The sequence below is a fragment of the Montipora capricornis genome, chromosome 3, assembly GCF_036669925.1.
Source record: "Montipora capricornis isolate CH-2021 chromosome 3, ASM3666992v2, whole genome shotgun sequence".
Lineage (NCBI taxonomy): Eukaryota > Metazoa > Cnidaria > Anthozoa > Scleractinia > Acroporidae > Montipora > Montipora capricornis.
In genome coordinates, this window is record NC_090885.1 from 74,103,518 (window position 1) to 74,120,642 (window position 17,125).

The 17,125-nt window shown below is 40.2% G+C and overlaps 1 protein-coding gene across 2 annotated transcripts in view; it reads left to right on the forward strand.

The window, feature by feature from the left end:
* The window catches only part of LOC138044054 (uncharacterized), a 35,462-nt gene that overhangs the window by 3,913 nt on the left and 14,424 nt on the right, over positions 1-17,125 (forward strand). The window contains exons 4-19 of one of the 2 annotated variants that reach the window (XM_068890658.1): positions 2,321-2,404; positions 4,761-4,848; positions 5,550-5,647; positions 5,916-6,015; positions 6,452-6,575; positions 7,853-7,932; positions 8,812-8,876; positions 9,565-9,615; positions 9,902-9,981; positions 10,094-10,192; positions 10,439-10,553; positions 11,361-11,465; positions 12,256-12,307; positions 13,711-13,850; positions 14,334-15,066; positions 15,834-16,330. In XM_068890658.1, the coding sequence (XP_068746759.1) occupies positions 2,321-2,404; positions 4,761-4,848; positions 5,550-5,647; positions 5,916-6,015; positions 6,452-6,575; positions 7,853-7,932; positions 8,812-8,876; positions 9,565-9,615; positions 9,902-9,981; positions 10,094-10,192; positions 10,439-10,553; positions 11,361-11,465; positions 12,256-12,307; positions 13,711-13,850; positions 14,334-15,066; positions 15,834-16,330 (2,511 nt within the window). The remainder of the gene's footprint in view (positions 1-2,320; positions 2,405-4,760; positions 4,849-5,549; positions 5,648-5,915; positions 6,016-6,451; positions 6,576-7,852; positions 7,933-8,811; positions 8,877-9,564; positions 9,616-9,901; positions 9,982-10,093; positions 10,193-10,438; positions 10,554-11,360; positions 11,466-12,255; positions 12,308-13,710; positions 13,851-14,333; positions 15,067-15,833; positions 16,331-17,125) is intronic. The other variant, XM_068890659.1, reaches the window with a different exon arrangement.

The following is a 17,125-nucleotide window of genomic DNA, read 5'->3' on the forward strand; positions in this document are numbered from 1 at the left end:
AAGCCGGAAGTGTGCTGCCTACACATCCCGTTAACGCCTAGATTTCGTCAGGCTTTCTGATTATTTGCAATATAACTACAATGATTTTGTATCCCAGCTCATTCCGCGCTTCTTGCTTGATTTCTGTTAATTGTTAATTTCATTTTACAGTGTCCCCAATTAGCGCTAACCAGGCACGCACCGTAGACCAGCGCTAGCTAGACTAGACTCTTTAAGGACGGTGCCTACTCTTGTTATTGGGCATAGGATTTTCTGCGCATCTCGATATACTCGGATTTCCTATGGGTGGTGCTTATTAATACAGGGATATTTTTGCACGGTTCAAAACTACGCGGAGAAAGCAGAATTTAGCAAGTGCTCTTGGTATCCCGGCAAAAGAAAATTGGGGGTAACCATGCATTTTTCAGAGATAATTAAGCTTCAATTTGGAAAAGAACGCCATACATTTTTAAGCTTTTTACAAATATTGTTGATTAATTATCTTCGAAACATTCGTGGTTATCCCCAATCTTTTTTTTGGACTTGTTAAGATCTGCTTTTCCCGCATATTCAGTAAACTGCGCAAAAATACCTTTGAATTAGTAGGCGCCGTCAATTGCACCGTCCAGCAGAAATGTTGTCCACACATGACACTTTATATATGCAAACTAAGGTCTGACGTCTTGCTAGAATTTTGTTGTCACCCAATGCATCAAAGCAATCACTGCGCGAACGGGGACGGGAAAGAGACACTTCCAGTTGTTTTCATCACAAGAAAAGAGTCATTTAGTGCGAGCCATCGATTACATAACCCAAAACTTAGCGACGATGAAAACAGGACAATCTTTGGAAAGTGTAACAATGAAAATGGACATGGCCATAATTACTCAGTCAAGGTCACTGTTTGTGGGCCTGTTGATCCAAAGACTGGAATGGTTATTAATTTAACAGATCTAAAGAAGCACATGAACAGCGTGTTAGAGCCTCTAGATCACAGAAATCTGGATATTGATGTTCCATACTTTAGGAATGTTTGCTCAACGGCCGAGAATATTTCTGTGTATATTTGGGATCGATTAGCGGAACTCCTTCCCGAAGGCGCAGGTTCGCTTTACGAAGTTAAAGTTAAAGAAACTGACAAGAACTCGGCTTCTTACAAAGGCGAGCGATGCAATAAACATTAACTTATGAACAGAAATGGAGCGAATGCAGAATACACCCGGCCACAATTGTTTTCTTTAAGTGGTAACGTGTCAAGAACGACGCATTTCTAGCTCTATTCATATGCAAATTAGTGGCCTTGTATTCTGCAGTTTAGCCAACAGAAATAATATGACAGTGCATAAGCTAAATGAATTTTAATATGTGAAACGACCTTTGGCAACTGGAATTATTTAACCCATTTTAGTGGGAAGACATTAATTCAAGTATGGAATTAAAGTCCTTGTATTTGTAGAGGCAAGAAAAATGTGTTTTTGGGAGATTTGTTAATTTTCTTTTTGGGAGTTGCGGCCCATTGGTTAAGGCACTGGATTTTGCATGAGGTCTTGACGGGATCAAATCTGGCCAATGGCTCGATTGATCTGGACTACTGTTCACATTTGTTAGTGATGTATTTCAGTTGAACTGCTGCTTTTAACTTAAGAGTATTCAAGTGGAGTGCTGGCTATTAAAACAACAAGTTATGTTTCAAGATTATAGAGTCTCCTGTAAAGAATCACCCAAGTGGAGGTTATTATCACTGGAATTAAAGTCTAAAAGTCTATTTACGAGCCTAGTGGCCCATTAGAGCAGGATCTTATCCCAGTTTCTGTAGCATGAAGCGACTAGGAGTATTTCTACTCCCTCCTGGATGGGTTATCCCAAGCATTAAATTCACCGGTTCCCATTTATACACCTGGGTGGAGAGAGGCACCGTGAGAGTAAAGTGTCTTGACCAAGAACACAGCACAATGTACCCAGCCAGGGCCCGGAACCCGGACCACTTGATCCGGAGTCAAGCACATTAAGTACACTGACCATGAGGCCACCGCATCTCCCACATCACTAAAACTAGCAGAAGTCTTAAAATGAGGAGAATTTCATTAGCCAATATTAAAAAATACCATAATACTCTTTGTTTCTCCCTCCAAAATTTTGCATAAGCATTGTTTCCAGTTTCTCTTGGTATCATTATAAGTCTCAAGAGAAAATAAAAACAATGCTTGTGCAAAATTTTGGAGGGAGAAACAAAGAGTATTGTGGTGTTTTTGATATTGGCTAATTGATATAGTGTATTGTGGTATTGTTTGTTTTTGTCACTTTCAGGTAAAACTTGATCAATCTGGCTTTTGTTTTTCAGATTCATGTTTCAGATCCAAGACACAGCTGGGAAAAGACATTCAATTTTGACCATGTTTTCCCCAAAGAGTCCACAAACCAAGAGGTGAGGTGGAAATGGTGGAATTCATTAACCAAGGATTTTTTAAATTGACTTTATAAAACAGGATAGCACGTAACACTTTTAAAACTGGCCACCTTGTGGCCCTCAAATCAACTCATATCAAATGATAGGTTGCTTTTTGAGGAGAGGGGAAAACCGGAGTACCTGGAGAAAAACTTCTCTGAGCAGAGTAGTGAACTAACAAACTCAACCCAGATGTGATGCCTGGGAGTCGAACGCAGGCCGCATTGGTGGGAGGTGAGGGTTTTCACCACTGCACCATCCTTGCTCACTAAGAGGCAGGCTCTGGGAAAATGAACCAGTTGTGATCATTTTATTCTATCTTTCTATCTATATTTTCTAAAGAAAATAGAAAAGCAAGGAAAAAAAATACAAAATACCACCAGCAATATAATGCGTGGCTTCAGAACTCTGGCGGCATCCTGTGACAACCCTTCAAGGGTTGCACAGTCGGTTAGTGCGTGGCCTTGGTGCATAAGGTCCTGAGTTTGATCCCCGGATCTGACATCCTTGTTTTGACTTCTTTCCTTTCAGTGTAGCTTAAGTAGCTTTAAATACCCTTAAAACGGAGCACTGATGGAAAGAGGGGGGTAAAATGAGTGCACCGTCGGCTTCCTGGGAGAGTACTCTCTAGTGAGTAAAGGAACTTCCAACATTAAATAACGTTTACCTTTACCTTTACCTTTATGAAGGCCCTGTCTCAGATTACTGTCATAATTTTTTTTTTAATAATTTGTTTTAATTTTTAAGAATACATGTATATATTACAATAACGACGATGACAAATGATAATAACTATACAATAACAACGATAACAATAAAGATGCCTGCTGATTACTGTCATCATCATAATAGATTAAAGGGGCTATGTCACATTATGTTAGGTGTTTAGGGGAAATCTCTAGTTTATAAATGGTAATGTGGAATTCCTTTACTGCTGCAATTATCATTGCATTACAAAGATCATTCTAAGCAAAAGCGGCCTTTACCCTAGTGATTTTTCATAAACTTGAAAAACATCGCCCGGGCCAACTTTTTTCAAGATTACCCAAATGCAATCCCTTTCAATCTTGTCCATTTGTGTCCATCCATGCGTCTCTTTCCTTTATAGTTGTATTTCTTTTATGTTGTTCAACGGTTTTAGTGTGATTTTCATAATTCTGCAGAATCTTACCTTCAAGTGTAAAGTGCCAAACTGTGTTTTGGCTTCCATTAATCAAATTTCTGAACATAGCCAAGAAAATCAACCCTCACCTCCAGAAAGTGAATTGGAGTTTTTGTTTAGTTCACAGTTTAAAGACCATTATGATTTGTTTCTAGAAATTACGCAGTAAAAAGATTCGTACAGATTTCATTGCTTTCCATTGGCATTGAGTTCAAATGTACAAAAATCAATGTACTGTGGGAACCAACGATGCTGATTAGTGGGTGTGTCATGCATCCATTGATTTCTTCATCTGGGGTTGGCATTGGAAGTTTGATTGATAGAAGCCAAAACGCAGTTTGGCCGTTAGCGCTTGAAGATGAATTCCGCAGAATCATGAAAATTGCAATAAGTGGTTATTGCAATGTTTTATTCTACTTTTTAGGCATTTTGGGTGTCATAAAATTACATAATTTTGCATGACATAACCCCTTTAACTGTGAAAGGTGACTGAATACACCCTAGGGAATGAACGCAAAGGACCCACAGTGATGATGGTTGTGATGTTAGTGTCTCAAACTTATCTAGCTAAGCAAAAGTGCTTTGAAAATGGGGAGACTGTAATTTAAATCAATTAAAAAGAAACTAGCATACAGCTGGTTCCAGCTGGCTCTAAGCTGTGCTCCAAGGTCACACATGGACCATATAGCAGCTGCCAGAGGCACCATAGTATGCTTTCGGTTCAACCTTGTTGAGCTGCGTCGTTGCTGTGCTTTGCAACGATGACTAGTGAGACATACTATATTATATTTTTAATTAAAGCAGGTCAAATCAAACGCTAGTCTTGTGTAAGCAGGGGTTTCAATAAATTTCTTCATAAGTGGCTGGTGGGGGTGAAGTAGGCGGCTGGGATCACATCGCAAACCCAAACACAAGAGCCTGTTTGCAGGTCGAACAGACTGTGGTAAGACGTCCCATAGGCTGTAGTACATGTAAATCGCTGGAAACTGGCTATTATTGAAACCCCTGTGTAAGAGGGGTAAACCAGGTTACCCAGAGACAAGGCTGTCAGAGCAGAGTAGAGAAACAACAAAAAGCTTGTAACTCTTACCACTGCTGGTCATGCAGCCCTAAAAATAAACTTTTGCTTTAGCTTTCGGGGCTGGTTTTTTTTCACTGTTGATCTGTTTTTAGGTGTGTCGCACCATAAGTCGTCCTCTTGTGAATGCTGCTCTAAATGGCTTCAATGGGACACTAATGGCCTATGGACAAACAGGCTCAGGTAATAATGACATCTGGTTGTTTAAGTTTTATTTAGAAGTAGTCTTTGCTTATATTAGAGTGAAAATATGGGGAAGCATCCCTGACCCTCTCATATAAACTCTAGTGGACCTACCCTTTTCTCTGCATCAAGCACCAGCCGTCAGTATCTTATTAATAATGGCCAATCCCATTGGGTGATCAAACTCAATGGTTTTTTTTATCAATAATGGATCATTATTGTGCTAATTCAGTTATAAAGAGAATGAAGAAATTGAGTTCTTTACATTCTGTTTTTGACACGTTAAAATTTACCGGATTAGGAGATAAGTCTTGAATATTGTGTTACAGAAATTCCTAACAAGATGGTCTTTCACAATTTAGCCTAAGGGGGGGTCACCCAACAGCCACTCCCTGAGGCAAAACTTGACATGTGTTAATAATGCCCCCATAGTTCATATAGATGGCCTGGTTATGAAACTCTGGAAACTTAAAAAACGAGAACAGTGACATCGCTCTTCATGTTAGCTTGACTGTGACCAAGCGCAATCTTTTGTCCTTGGTTGTTTTGATTGGTTGTCACTTAGAAAAAGGGTGTGGTTTGTCATGATCAGGGCCGAAACAGTGAACAAAAACATAAACCAAAGAAAGTTATCTCCTTTTATTAAGTATGATGCCACAGATGCTTCTTTCTCTCTGTTGCCACGCTGTCCATTGTTGTAGGTAAAACGCACACCCTTATGGCCCCTGATGGTATTACGGCTGGTGTGATTGAAAGGTGCTTCAAGAAAATTACACAAGACGACTTGCATGACTACAAGGTAAGCTCGTACTCTGAAAAAAGACAATGTAATTGTTCGAACACTGGTGAGACACTTTTAAGCTTGAGAAGCATCTTTACCCTAATGAAAAACTTCCAAATTCATTTCATTTGCAGTCTTTAGTGTAATTATGAATTTCTCTAGGATTTATCGCGGTGGTAATTTACGCAGCTTTGTGTCTGCTGAAGTGACACGTCACGAATATTAGTGACAAATCTCCCTCGTCTGTCCGTTTAAATTAACGAACCGGTATTTTCTGAATTTACAGGTGACTATGTCATACTTGCAAATTTACCAGGAGAAAATCTACGATTTACTTAATTCTACCAACAAGGTGGAACTGAGCCTCAGGGAACATCCTGTCAAAGGTATTAAATTAAGACGATAATTATTTCAATGACTGTCTTGTGGTAATCATTTCGTTGTTTGTCGCATCTGTAAATATCCAGGGTGCCAGAGGGATTTTTTCAAAGGCCCATAGAAACCGGAACGATGCATGTATTTCAGAGACGCCATGCCAGTTTTTATCGGAGAACGCATGTTTTATGAGTCAAATGAGTCAATGAGTCAGTGAGTCATGAGTCATGAGTCAATGAGACTCACAGTCAATATAGCAATAATTTGTTGATTAAGCCTAAGCCCTCGTTTCAATGATTAGGCCTAAGCACTCTCTGAAATTTTAGCTTTCATTTTAATTAACTGCACTAACTTGTTGACTCATTGACCCATGACTCATTGACTCATAAATACTTAACACTCTTTTTATCGGTGCTTTGAAATTAATGATTGTTCGTTGATTTCCAGGTGTCTACGTGGAAAATCTTTCAGAATTCGTTGTTCGAAGTCCAGCAGAAGTTTTGAGTCTTTTAGTGGTTGGAAGGAAGCGGCTAGTTTTCGCGGAAACGAAAATGAACAGGAACTCAAGCAGGTTAGGATCAATTCTTTTCCGTCACATGCTATTCATCATACAGTCTTCTTTATATCTGGAGAGATGGCTTTAAATTCGTTTTATGCTGAATGAGTCAAGTTGCAAAGTCCTTCGAATAAAAAGTTAGCCGGCCTTCATTAAAATGAAAAGAAAAATTTTTTGAAGCATTTGAAGTCAATGAAATTATGGTTTTTCTAAAGAGGGAAAACCATAGAAGAGAAGAAGCAAAGTCAGTGCAAAAGTAACTTCGAGCCAGGATTCGAGCTACATTGTAGGAACCGAGCCAGGATTCGCGCTAGGATCCGAGCCAGGATTCCAGCCAGGATTCGAGCTAAGATGAGCTTACTCCGCTATTTATTCTCGAATCTCTCGGTTAGGTTAGGTCTCGAATCGGTTGGGTTAGGTCTATTTATGTTGGTTCTAGTCTAGTTAGGTCTAGTTAGGGTTAGGGCAGGTCTCGGTTAGGTTACGTTAGGTCTCGAATCCTGGCTCGGATCCCAGCTCGGATCCTGGCTCGAATCCTGGCTCGGATCCTAGCTCGGACCCTGGTTCGGATCTTGGCTCGGATCCTGGCTCGAAGAATCCTGGCTCGGATCCTGGCTTTATTCTTAGTTTATCTCGTACGAAATGTTAATCAGAATAGGGTAGTTCCGAGTTTAATTCAGGTGCATTATCAAAGCGATCTCAAGTAGATTTTTCTTGTTATCGTAATAGTTTTCTTGTAATCGTAATTTTGATCATAATTATTGCTCTTGAATTTTCTTCATGTCCACTTGCAATATCCTTCCCTTTCATACACTACGGTAACCTTGCTTCTATTTGGGAGCTTAAAAGACCGGACACTTTTGAGCTAAGGACGGAAACCGGAAGTAAACATGTTGCGTGCCAGGACCGTGGTCTCTCCTACATTTTTAGACTAATCGTCTCTGCATGATATTTAGCAATATAAGTTTGGTATTGTCGTACGTCTAAAAAGGAAAACACTTCACTTTCGGTTACCGTCCGTGGTCGTGTTTAATAGGAAGCTTAAGCACGTGCGTTTTTTTCCTTTTTAACTTGTCTTCACACAACCACATTTACATTGCTAAGTATCTTTCAGGCTCCATTAGAGATGATTAGTATAAAAATCTGAGAGACTTCATTGCCCTGGCATGCGAAATGCTCTCTTCCGGTTGCCGCCCGCGTCTCGAGTTGGTCTCGCTGGAAAGGTTTTGACCTTATGCCATTAACTCAATTCTAGACTCAAATGTAAGCCTGTCTTTATTGTTTTTACTCAGGTCTCATTCTGTTTGTCAGCTGACTATCGAAAGGACATTAAATAAAACCAAGGCTCAAACAGACGGAAACAGCAAAGGAGGTTAGTCAAGAGGCCTAAGATCGGGTGTGAATATGCTGTGTAATACTGCACGTCTATATCAAACCTAGGGAAAAAAGAGCGTTAATTTAATTTGTTAAAAAGAGCTAGCTGTGCATCATCTCACGACAGTAACGTTGTATACGTGCATTCACTTTGCAAAAAGGAAACAAATTGTTATGACGCTCAAGGAATTCCCGCACCCTTTGGCGCAGTGGCGAGAGCACTTGCCCGGCTACCGCCTCTATGGCTCGGGTTCGATTCCCAGACTTGGCGTCACATGTGGGTTGAGTTTGGTACTTCTCTACTCTTCTCCGAGAGGTTTATTCTCCAGGTACTCCGGTATTCCCCTCTCCCCAAAACCCAACTACGATTTGATATGAGATGATTTGATGTGATTTCTGTACAGCGGTGTCCCCAATTAGTGCCCCAGCGCTACTTAACAAATTGATGTCAGTTTTTCATGCGTCTGTCCTGTTATTGATCATGAATTTCGTCATAACATTGTCAAAGTAACTGTGGATCCAATTCATTGTCAATAACAGGACAGACGCATGAAAAACTGACATCAATTTGCTTTTTACAATAACAAAAAGGCAGAGGGGTCAAAATTAAGTCAAAACACGAGAAGAACGCGAGACAAAAATGCGAGAAACTTCAATCTGACGCAAGCAATATCACGTCATCCTCGCATAAATTATAAATTTATGTTTCTGTCCGCTTATTGACAATAAAAATTAACCAATGAGCGCGCGAGAATTTTGCAGTCATTGTAAAAATTCAGTTGACACTTGAATAAAGTTGGTTGATTCGTTCGTTCGTTCCTTTTTTGGTCATTTACACATCAACTAAGAAATTTTCTTCATTTTTTTCCTCATTCAGCATCAAACAAGGAGCGAGATCCTAAAGAAGGAATGACAGCTGCCGGCGACGATAAAAGCAGCGAAGTAAGAAATAATGAATACTTCAGTTCGCATTGTGAAGGCGCGTCTTGACCCCGTGCTTAGGGTACTTGTTTTGCTTGCTGGTGCTTCGCGTCCAAATGCCGCTGAAGTCTTCATTTGTCCCGAATTCAACTCCAGCTTCTTTCGTCTCCTTCCAATTGTTCAGTTTCTTTTTAACTAATGCTGTCATGTTCATATATATAGCACCTACTTTTAATGCGCTTTAAGGACCGTGCCTACTTATTCAAAGGTATTTTTGCGCGTTTTACTGAATATGCGGGAAAAGCAGATCTTAACAAGTGTTATTGAAATCCAAAAAGAAAATTGGGGATAACCACGCATTTTTCGAAGATAATTAATCAACAAAATTTGTAAAAAGGTTTAAAATACAAAGAGATTCATGGTGTTCTTTTCCAAATTGAAGCTTCATTATCTCAAAAATGCGTGGTTACCCCCTAATTTTCTTTTTGGATACCAAGATTACTTGCTAAGTTCTGTTTTCTCCGTATGGTTTTAAACCGCGCAAAAATATGCCTGTATTAATAAGCACCACCCATAGGAAATCCGAGAATCTCGAGATGCGCGGAACGTATGCGCAATAACAACAGTCCCCTTATACCAATTAAATCAACGGCGATGATAGAAAGGCAGTGATATTTGAAATAGTCGTTACGCTCTCTTTTGCTTGCAGGATCTGGAAGGTGATGCAGAAGTCAACGTGACGGAAGAAGAGGTAGGCAAGGTTAGGAAACCGTTTTGGAGCGATTGCTTTCATTGGTTGTCACTCGTGGTTATCAGCTCAAGAAAATTCTTGCCGGTTTTTCAACCAATAGGAAGCAAAACTAAACCCAATTAACGCGCACGACTTTACGGGGATTCTCACGCTCTTCGAGCTAGCTGAATATATACAGGTTTAATTCAACAGCACCAGGGTCCCGTACGCCAGGCAGTTAGATCAGGCTCGTAGCCAACTAGAGAGACCATTGTTCATGGAAAGAGGAAAAATAAATGAATTGTTACTTTCTTAGGGAGCAGACCCGGAAGATGACTCGTTGGCAAAAATGGTTGCATTTAATGATGATGTTCTCATTCGGGGACGAATATACCTGTGAGTAAATATTTTCTGAAACAAATATATTCCATTTTGCGGTGAATTTACGTCAAAAATGACGCTGAACCATGTTTTGAAAATATGCACGTATCAACTTCTGGAATTTTAGGTGTGACTTGGCTGGAAGTGAGAGGCTAAAGAAAACAATGGCAGAGGGCGAAAGGTTGTGTGAAGCACAGCATATAAACTCTTCCCTGCTCGAATTAGGGTGAGGACGTTCTTCAGACATTACTTTCATAATCTGCATTTTGGTCATTACCTTGTTCACTGACTGTTGTAGCTTACAAATTAATGCATGTGTGCTGTCCACCGACGGATTTTTTAAACACATTTTGAATACAAAGAAGAAGCAAGAAAGAAAATTGATCCAATATGGCTTCTGTAAACATGGCACAAGGATTCATGCGAGGCACCGCCCTTATTAACGAAGAAGTTGTGATCATTTTTTTATCAGAAATGTTATCCAAGCACTGGCTGAAGGAAAGAAGACACATGTGCCTTTTCGGAATTCTACGTTGACAAGATTGCTTCAAGAGAGTTTAGGCGGAAACTGCAAAACGAGCTTAGTGGTATGTTAAGAGCTGGACAGCTCTCTTCTTAGTTTCAGCGCATGCACACGAGAGCGAACTGGCGCACGCAGCGGCAAAGATAAGGGTAACACAAAGATGCAGTAACAAAAGAAACATTCATCGCGCATGTGTAGCATACTTGTAGTATGTCTTGCCCAAGAACACAACACAATGTCCCCGGCCAGGACCCGAACCCGGACCACTCGATCCGCAGTCGAGCATACTGACCATGAGGCCACCGCGCCTCCCACATTGTGCAATGATAGAGCGGTTTTCAATTGAGTGTCAAAAGTAATTAGCGAATTACTTTGGTTTTGCATTACTTCACTCAGTGATTGGCTCAAAGTTCTCGCTCCACTTTTTCAACCAATCAGAAGTGAAACCAAAACCAATCGTGGCTCGTGCGTGCACATTTTCCCGCGTTTTGTGTCGGCTACGTGTAATGGCTTCGAGTTTTGATTGGTTTACTGAATTGTCTCCGTCCGTTTTGATTGGCCAAAGTTATTACTTTGGTTTGGTTTTACGATACACATTTGAAACCACTCTATTCTGAGCGTACGTATTTCACACAGTGCTAGTTTACATAGTACTGTAATCTTCCTATGTTTGAGCTGAAATGGTCGTATCGGGAGGAAGCTCAGTAGCCTAGCAGTACGGCTGAGTACAACTTGTCACTAAACACAGAAAACATATGTCACTGGGATGATCGACCTTGTAAGGTCTTCCCAGTGCTTGGATCTTCCTCCCATCGTGTAAACAGCCCCCAAAACAGCCGATTCCAACCGGTTATTTTCTCTTCTGTTCAAGGTGTGTGTGTCACCTACCATGTCAGATGTTAGTGAAACCAAAAGTTCGTTATATTTTGGTTCGCGCGCCATGAAGATAACCAACACAGCTTATGTCAATGTTGAGGTGAGGGAATTTTTTTGACAAGTCTCCTTTCATTTTTGGGACAGGTTTTCAACATTTTAAGTCGTATCTTTATGCTATTTGTTCAAGTTCTTACAGTTCTTAAAGCTTTCTTTGTCACTGTCCGTACAACTTCTCAAGTATTTTTTCAACGGTGTGGTTTTTTCCTTCCTTCAATCCTAAGTTCACTTTATCGCTTTTTTTTTTAAACACGTCAAACTACAAGGGCGAATTTGTCGTGGTAGCGGAAAGTTTGCTTGCCTGTCGTTACAGAAAGGTGGCACCATTAACAAGAGCGAAAGCACTGTGGTAAACTTGAGGAATAAAATCTACAAAAGAAATACAAAAACAAAAAAACAAAACTAAAGAAAATGGGGCTTTCCAATCGATCACTCATGCCAATAGTAAAGTAACCCGAGCACACAGGGCTTAACCGTAGCGTCAAGTAGGCCAATAGTCCATTTCCGAGGTTTTGTTTGCCGCCTCTTCAAAGCGAGTCTAACTGCGAAGTTTTTATACTAAGGAAAATTAGTTTTCATTCATATGTAAAGTAGAACTAATAGCTATCACAAAAATTTCGCACTTAGACTCGCTTTAAAGAGGAGGCAGACATGAATTCGGAAATGGCCCATATGCCATATGCTGATTGAAATCAGACTGAATTTTGGACGTGGTCTGCTTGTGGCATCTCATCTTTCGCTTAGACTCGCCGTGAAGTCAAGGTGCAAGTTAACACAGAAATCACTTGTTTGGACCTGCTGGAGTACTCTTGTAAATGATATTTTTGTCTTAGGTCGATTACAAGAAGCTCAGTGAGGATTTATCCAAAGTTGTTGATCTGAAAGGTGCGTTCTGCTCTATTTCGCTTGTTTTAATAGATATAACAAGAATGCTCCTAGCCCTTCCTCTCTCATGGGTCCCCCATCGACTTGTAAAATCGTCCGGCGCTAGCCAGCCAACCAAAGGGATAATGAGAAATTATTTCATTATCGTATCAATGTGAATTCACATTGTGTCATCGATGTAAATTATGAGTCATGATTGTACAATCATAGAATTAAAATTAATTCAAATTATGCTAGTGCTTTTACTACTACTGAACATTGGAACTTTTTTTGTTACTATTATCATACTTATAAACTTGTTAGTTATTTCTTTACCATTGCTTTTTATAAAATAATTAGGATAGTACCCGCACTCTCATTGGTCAATAGCTGTGTCTAGATGAGAGTATGGAAACACGGCTGTGACATTACACGAATTTTGATTGGTTATGTATTGTCAAACGCGCGTTTTGATTGGCTGGTAAAAATATGAGCGTGTATCAAGAAAATCTGTTTCAATCAAGAAGTAAAAAAAATAGCATTTTCCTTCATTTGTCGAATTATCTTTGACAGATATATATTTTTAAAAGCAATAGAGGACTTTTTCCGTGTTTCCATAGCCTCATCTAAACACACGGGGGAGTTGGGAGAATTCTAGACAGTTATGCAAACCCTCGACTGCGTCTCGGGTTTGAATAACTGTCTCGAATTCTCCCAACTCCCCCTTGTGTTTAGATGAGGCTATGGAAACACGCAAAACGTTCTCTATTGCTCTATTTAGTTATGTAACTATAAACTATTTGCTTTGTCAGAGATGAATGACTGAATAAACGCGTTCAGAATTGCTAATCTAGCCCTGCCATTTACCCTTTCTTGTTGCAATGGCCTGAATTGCGACATGTACGGCTCAAATCATTCACTACAAAGGTCTCTGCTCTCCTGCAGCACAGCATCATAACCAGATGTAATTAGCAGGAGACGGTTTTGATCGGGCGAGGGGGACAGGAGAAGCTTCAGTTTAGTCTGGTCGAGATCAACTGAAACTCTATCCACCTACGGTGGGAGGAGTGGTTGATTTGCACTACGCCAGTCTGACTTCCAAAGGTGAAAGAGTCAGACCACCAGTACTATGAGCAAAAGGGTTAAGCGACAGACAGCAAAACGAATTGTATCTTTTGGATTTTTGGCAGTAGCTTCACAGGGGTGTGTCAGTCGTTAATAGTGTAGACATTCACCTGGGGGCGAAACACTTGTGGTGGTATCAAGACAAGTTAAAAGGGAAAGCGGTTCCCGGGTGCCGTCCGTTGCTGGAAAACGTCTGTGCTTAAGCTTGTGATTTCTAGTGTTGCAATTGAACTGAAATATTGTAAAAAACCTTGATGCCACTGAGGAGAAAGCAAACATCCTTGTCCTTTTTATAACAGATAAAGATCTGGAGGAGTTGAAACGGTCGTACGAGAACAGACTCGAGAAAATGAAACACGAAGCAGAGGCAACAGTAGCAAACACCATGGCTGAAGCAGAGAGAGCTTTAGCGTCTGTGAAGAGTCTGTACGAGAATCAGGTAATATATTGTTCACTCTTTGACATTCCAAAACTAATGCCGCTGGCTAACAGAGAGCACTTAAATAGAGAATATAAGGATAAGCAACTTAAGGTATTGCAAAGTAGTAAAAAAGGGGAGGCACTGCGATTGCACTGCACACATGCACTGGTCTGTGGTTGACTTATCAAGTCATGTAGGAGCTGGTTATTGACGAGTATTTGTTATACCCCATAACAAGTGAAATTACGACAGAGAATAAATGAAAAATTGTCCTCTGTTTGATCTGCGGTTACAGCTGTATGTGGTAATTTGAGCTTGAAATGATAATTACACTAATTAATAACAGCGAATTTAAAGAGCGTGGAAGGTCTTTCAAAAAATCTGGATTTACCAGGCTTCTTCTCCACCACTTTAGTCGCTTGCCTCACTGTCATGATAATAGCATGTGTAATTTTGTAAACAAGGATTTTGAAGACATTGTTTTTCTTTGTTAACTCACAGCAATCAAGTTTACAGAGCGACATGGAAAGTTTAAAGTCCGTTTTTGCAAACGAGAAAGAGCAGAAGGAGACTCTGCAGGGCGAAATAGAAATCACCAAATGCAGATTGCAAGAAGACATGTTTCGAAGTAAGAGCGCCTTGCTTATGGACTTAATTTCTATGCATCTTTTTTACGCGGTCAAGGAGCTTTCATTCGACGAGTTTCCTGATTCTCCGGAACTGAAAACCGGTGTTACCTCGGCGTCGATCAAAACCAAGATTCTTGAAAATTCAGATCTTCTTCTGGAACTCTTCAAAGGATATGTTAACATAATGAATTCCAAGGGTGAAAAAATGCTGGAAACGTCTGAAAGTCTTCGACTCCTGCTTGGGTCTGAACATTTGTTTGAGCAAGAGTTATCGTTGTGTAATTCTGAAGATTTGTCATTATACATGGCTAATAAAACGGACGATGATAAGGTGGTTGCTTCGTCACTGTGTCACGACACAACCTGTGAGTCACGGGATGAAGTTCATATTCCGGCAAAAGCAGAGAAGCTTCAAGAAAATGACGAGTATTCCATCCTCCGAGAGAATCTGGTTTCGCTTAAAAACAGTGCAGATGCCAGGGCTTTGGATTTCTTGAAGAAAGCATTTGAATTTGATTCTGAGAGCAATGATTTATGCAAAGACAACAAGAAAGTCGTCTATGAAATGATTCAAGACTTTGCGCAGCGAAGAGAAGCTGTTCTGGGTGAGTGTGGTAATGAAAACAGTAGCTTTGTAACCATTTACATTGTTTTCATGACAAAACTGCTGTTTAAAAGGCTGACGATAAAATACTGTAAATTTTGTTTCAGTATTTGTTGTTGTGTATAGTATAACTTTACTTATGAAAATTTTCATATCCTCTTGGCCAGTACAATATGCAACCTCCCCCTGTCCTCTTGCGCAAGAGACGAATGTGTCTCCGTGGCGCTTGATACAACTGGGGAAGGTGAAAAAGATTGATGTGTAATGTTTGCTCGCAATACGCGTTTATATAATAACCCAGTTATTCTCGCATTTTGATTGGTTCTTACCTATGATCTATTAGAGGACAGACGCACGATTGACGCCACCATCAGCTTTTATGCGAATAAAGTTTAATTCTTTATTATATAAAACAAATAGATTCCATGTCTGTTCAGTAATAGATCACAGAAGACGTTAAAATGTGGTAAGAACATCAGTGACACACTCGGCTATCGCCTCGTGTGCCACTTTTTTGTTCTTACCACATTTTGACGTCATCTGTGATCTATTACTGAACAGACGCACGGCAACATGGAATCTATTTGTTAAATATTCATTGATTTGATTGATTTCATAAAGGACTGGGCTTCTTGAGTAACAGCTTGACATTTTTGCTTAAATCCACGCGGAACTTCATTGGTTAGAAATGAATAGACAATGATTTCTCCAATCTTGAGAGATACGATGAGCTTGTTTTGCGTCATTATAGTTTTTATGTGTTTTTAGGTGCACAGAACAGTGAAGATCTACCTAATGCGGCAAGAGCCCTTTCTCTCCTTGATCACTGTCATAGTCACGTGATCATAGACAAGGCACTTCAAAACACAATTTTGGTTTTGGAAAATGGCATCATTGCGAGGCGTTGCCATGACATTCAGAAGCAGAAAAATGTGCTGGAAGACGAAAACGAAACTCTGCGAAAACAAATTCAGATTTTGAAAAACGAAGCCGAGAACCTGAATGGGAAACTAGGCGAAACCTCCGTAATTTTAACCATGGTAAAGAAAGGCAAAGAGCAATTGGAAGATGATTTGTCGTCCGTTTTTCAACTTCACAACATGATCAGTGAAAGAAACAACCAACAAGAACTTCAAACATACAACAGCGCAAATCCTGAAACTATTTTGGTTCAAACTTCAACATCGGTGGAAGATACTGAAAACCAGCAACACGATGACGAGGAAAAGAAGGAACAATTTCGGAGCGAGCTAACACCTGTGAAGGTGAGTCGCATGTGAAATGGTGAATACTGTTTTCTCCCTTTCTCTTGATTTTAATATTTTCGGTACGCATGCGTGTGATCGGTTACGTAGACTGCTCGATCTCGACCCCAGAGCTCTTCTCTTGACTGAGGGAGAGAAGAGCGCTGGGGAACCCTGAAGCAAAGTGTCTTCTCATTGGTTTTCGTGAAGAACAATCAAAAGCGTCTCTAATTGGTGCGTTCATGTTAGCACGAGGAGTGAGCAGGTACCGTAAGGTTCAAATAGCCCTACGGCGCATGTTCTCCTACATAGAGTTTCCCAGAGTCTTGGGTCGATCCGAGGCTCTGGTGACGAGAATGGTAGACTGCTAAATAAAGAAATCGCACTGACATCCACAGTGTTTTTATTTAGTGCTCCTTTCGTTTTCAGATGTGTATAATTTTATGTCAATATTTTAACCTGACGTTGTTTTGCCATATGGTACCATGATGTCGGCGTTATGTTCTGTATCAATGCTTTCATCAAGAACCGTTGTTTAGAATGTGATAATGGACTTATAGCCAAACAAGTAAGAGTGCTGACGTTTTAGATTGTAGCCTACCAGTTCTTCGCTAACTAAGAATCTGCATGCGAGACGACAAATTGACGTGCAGGCACAGATAGGATACAGAACGCGACATAAAAAGACATACGTTAAGATTGATGGTATGGCAACGACTAACAAAATGGAAGCCACAACAAAATGATGACAAGGAAACTGACAGACAGCTTTGCAGCATCAACAAAGCCCCATTCTTTTCTGACATGACTTGTTTG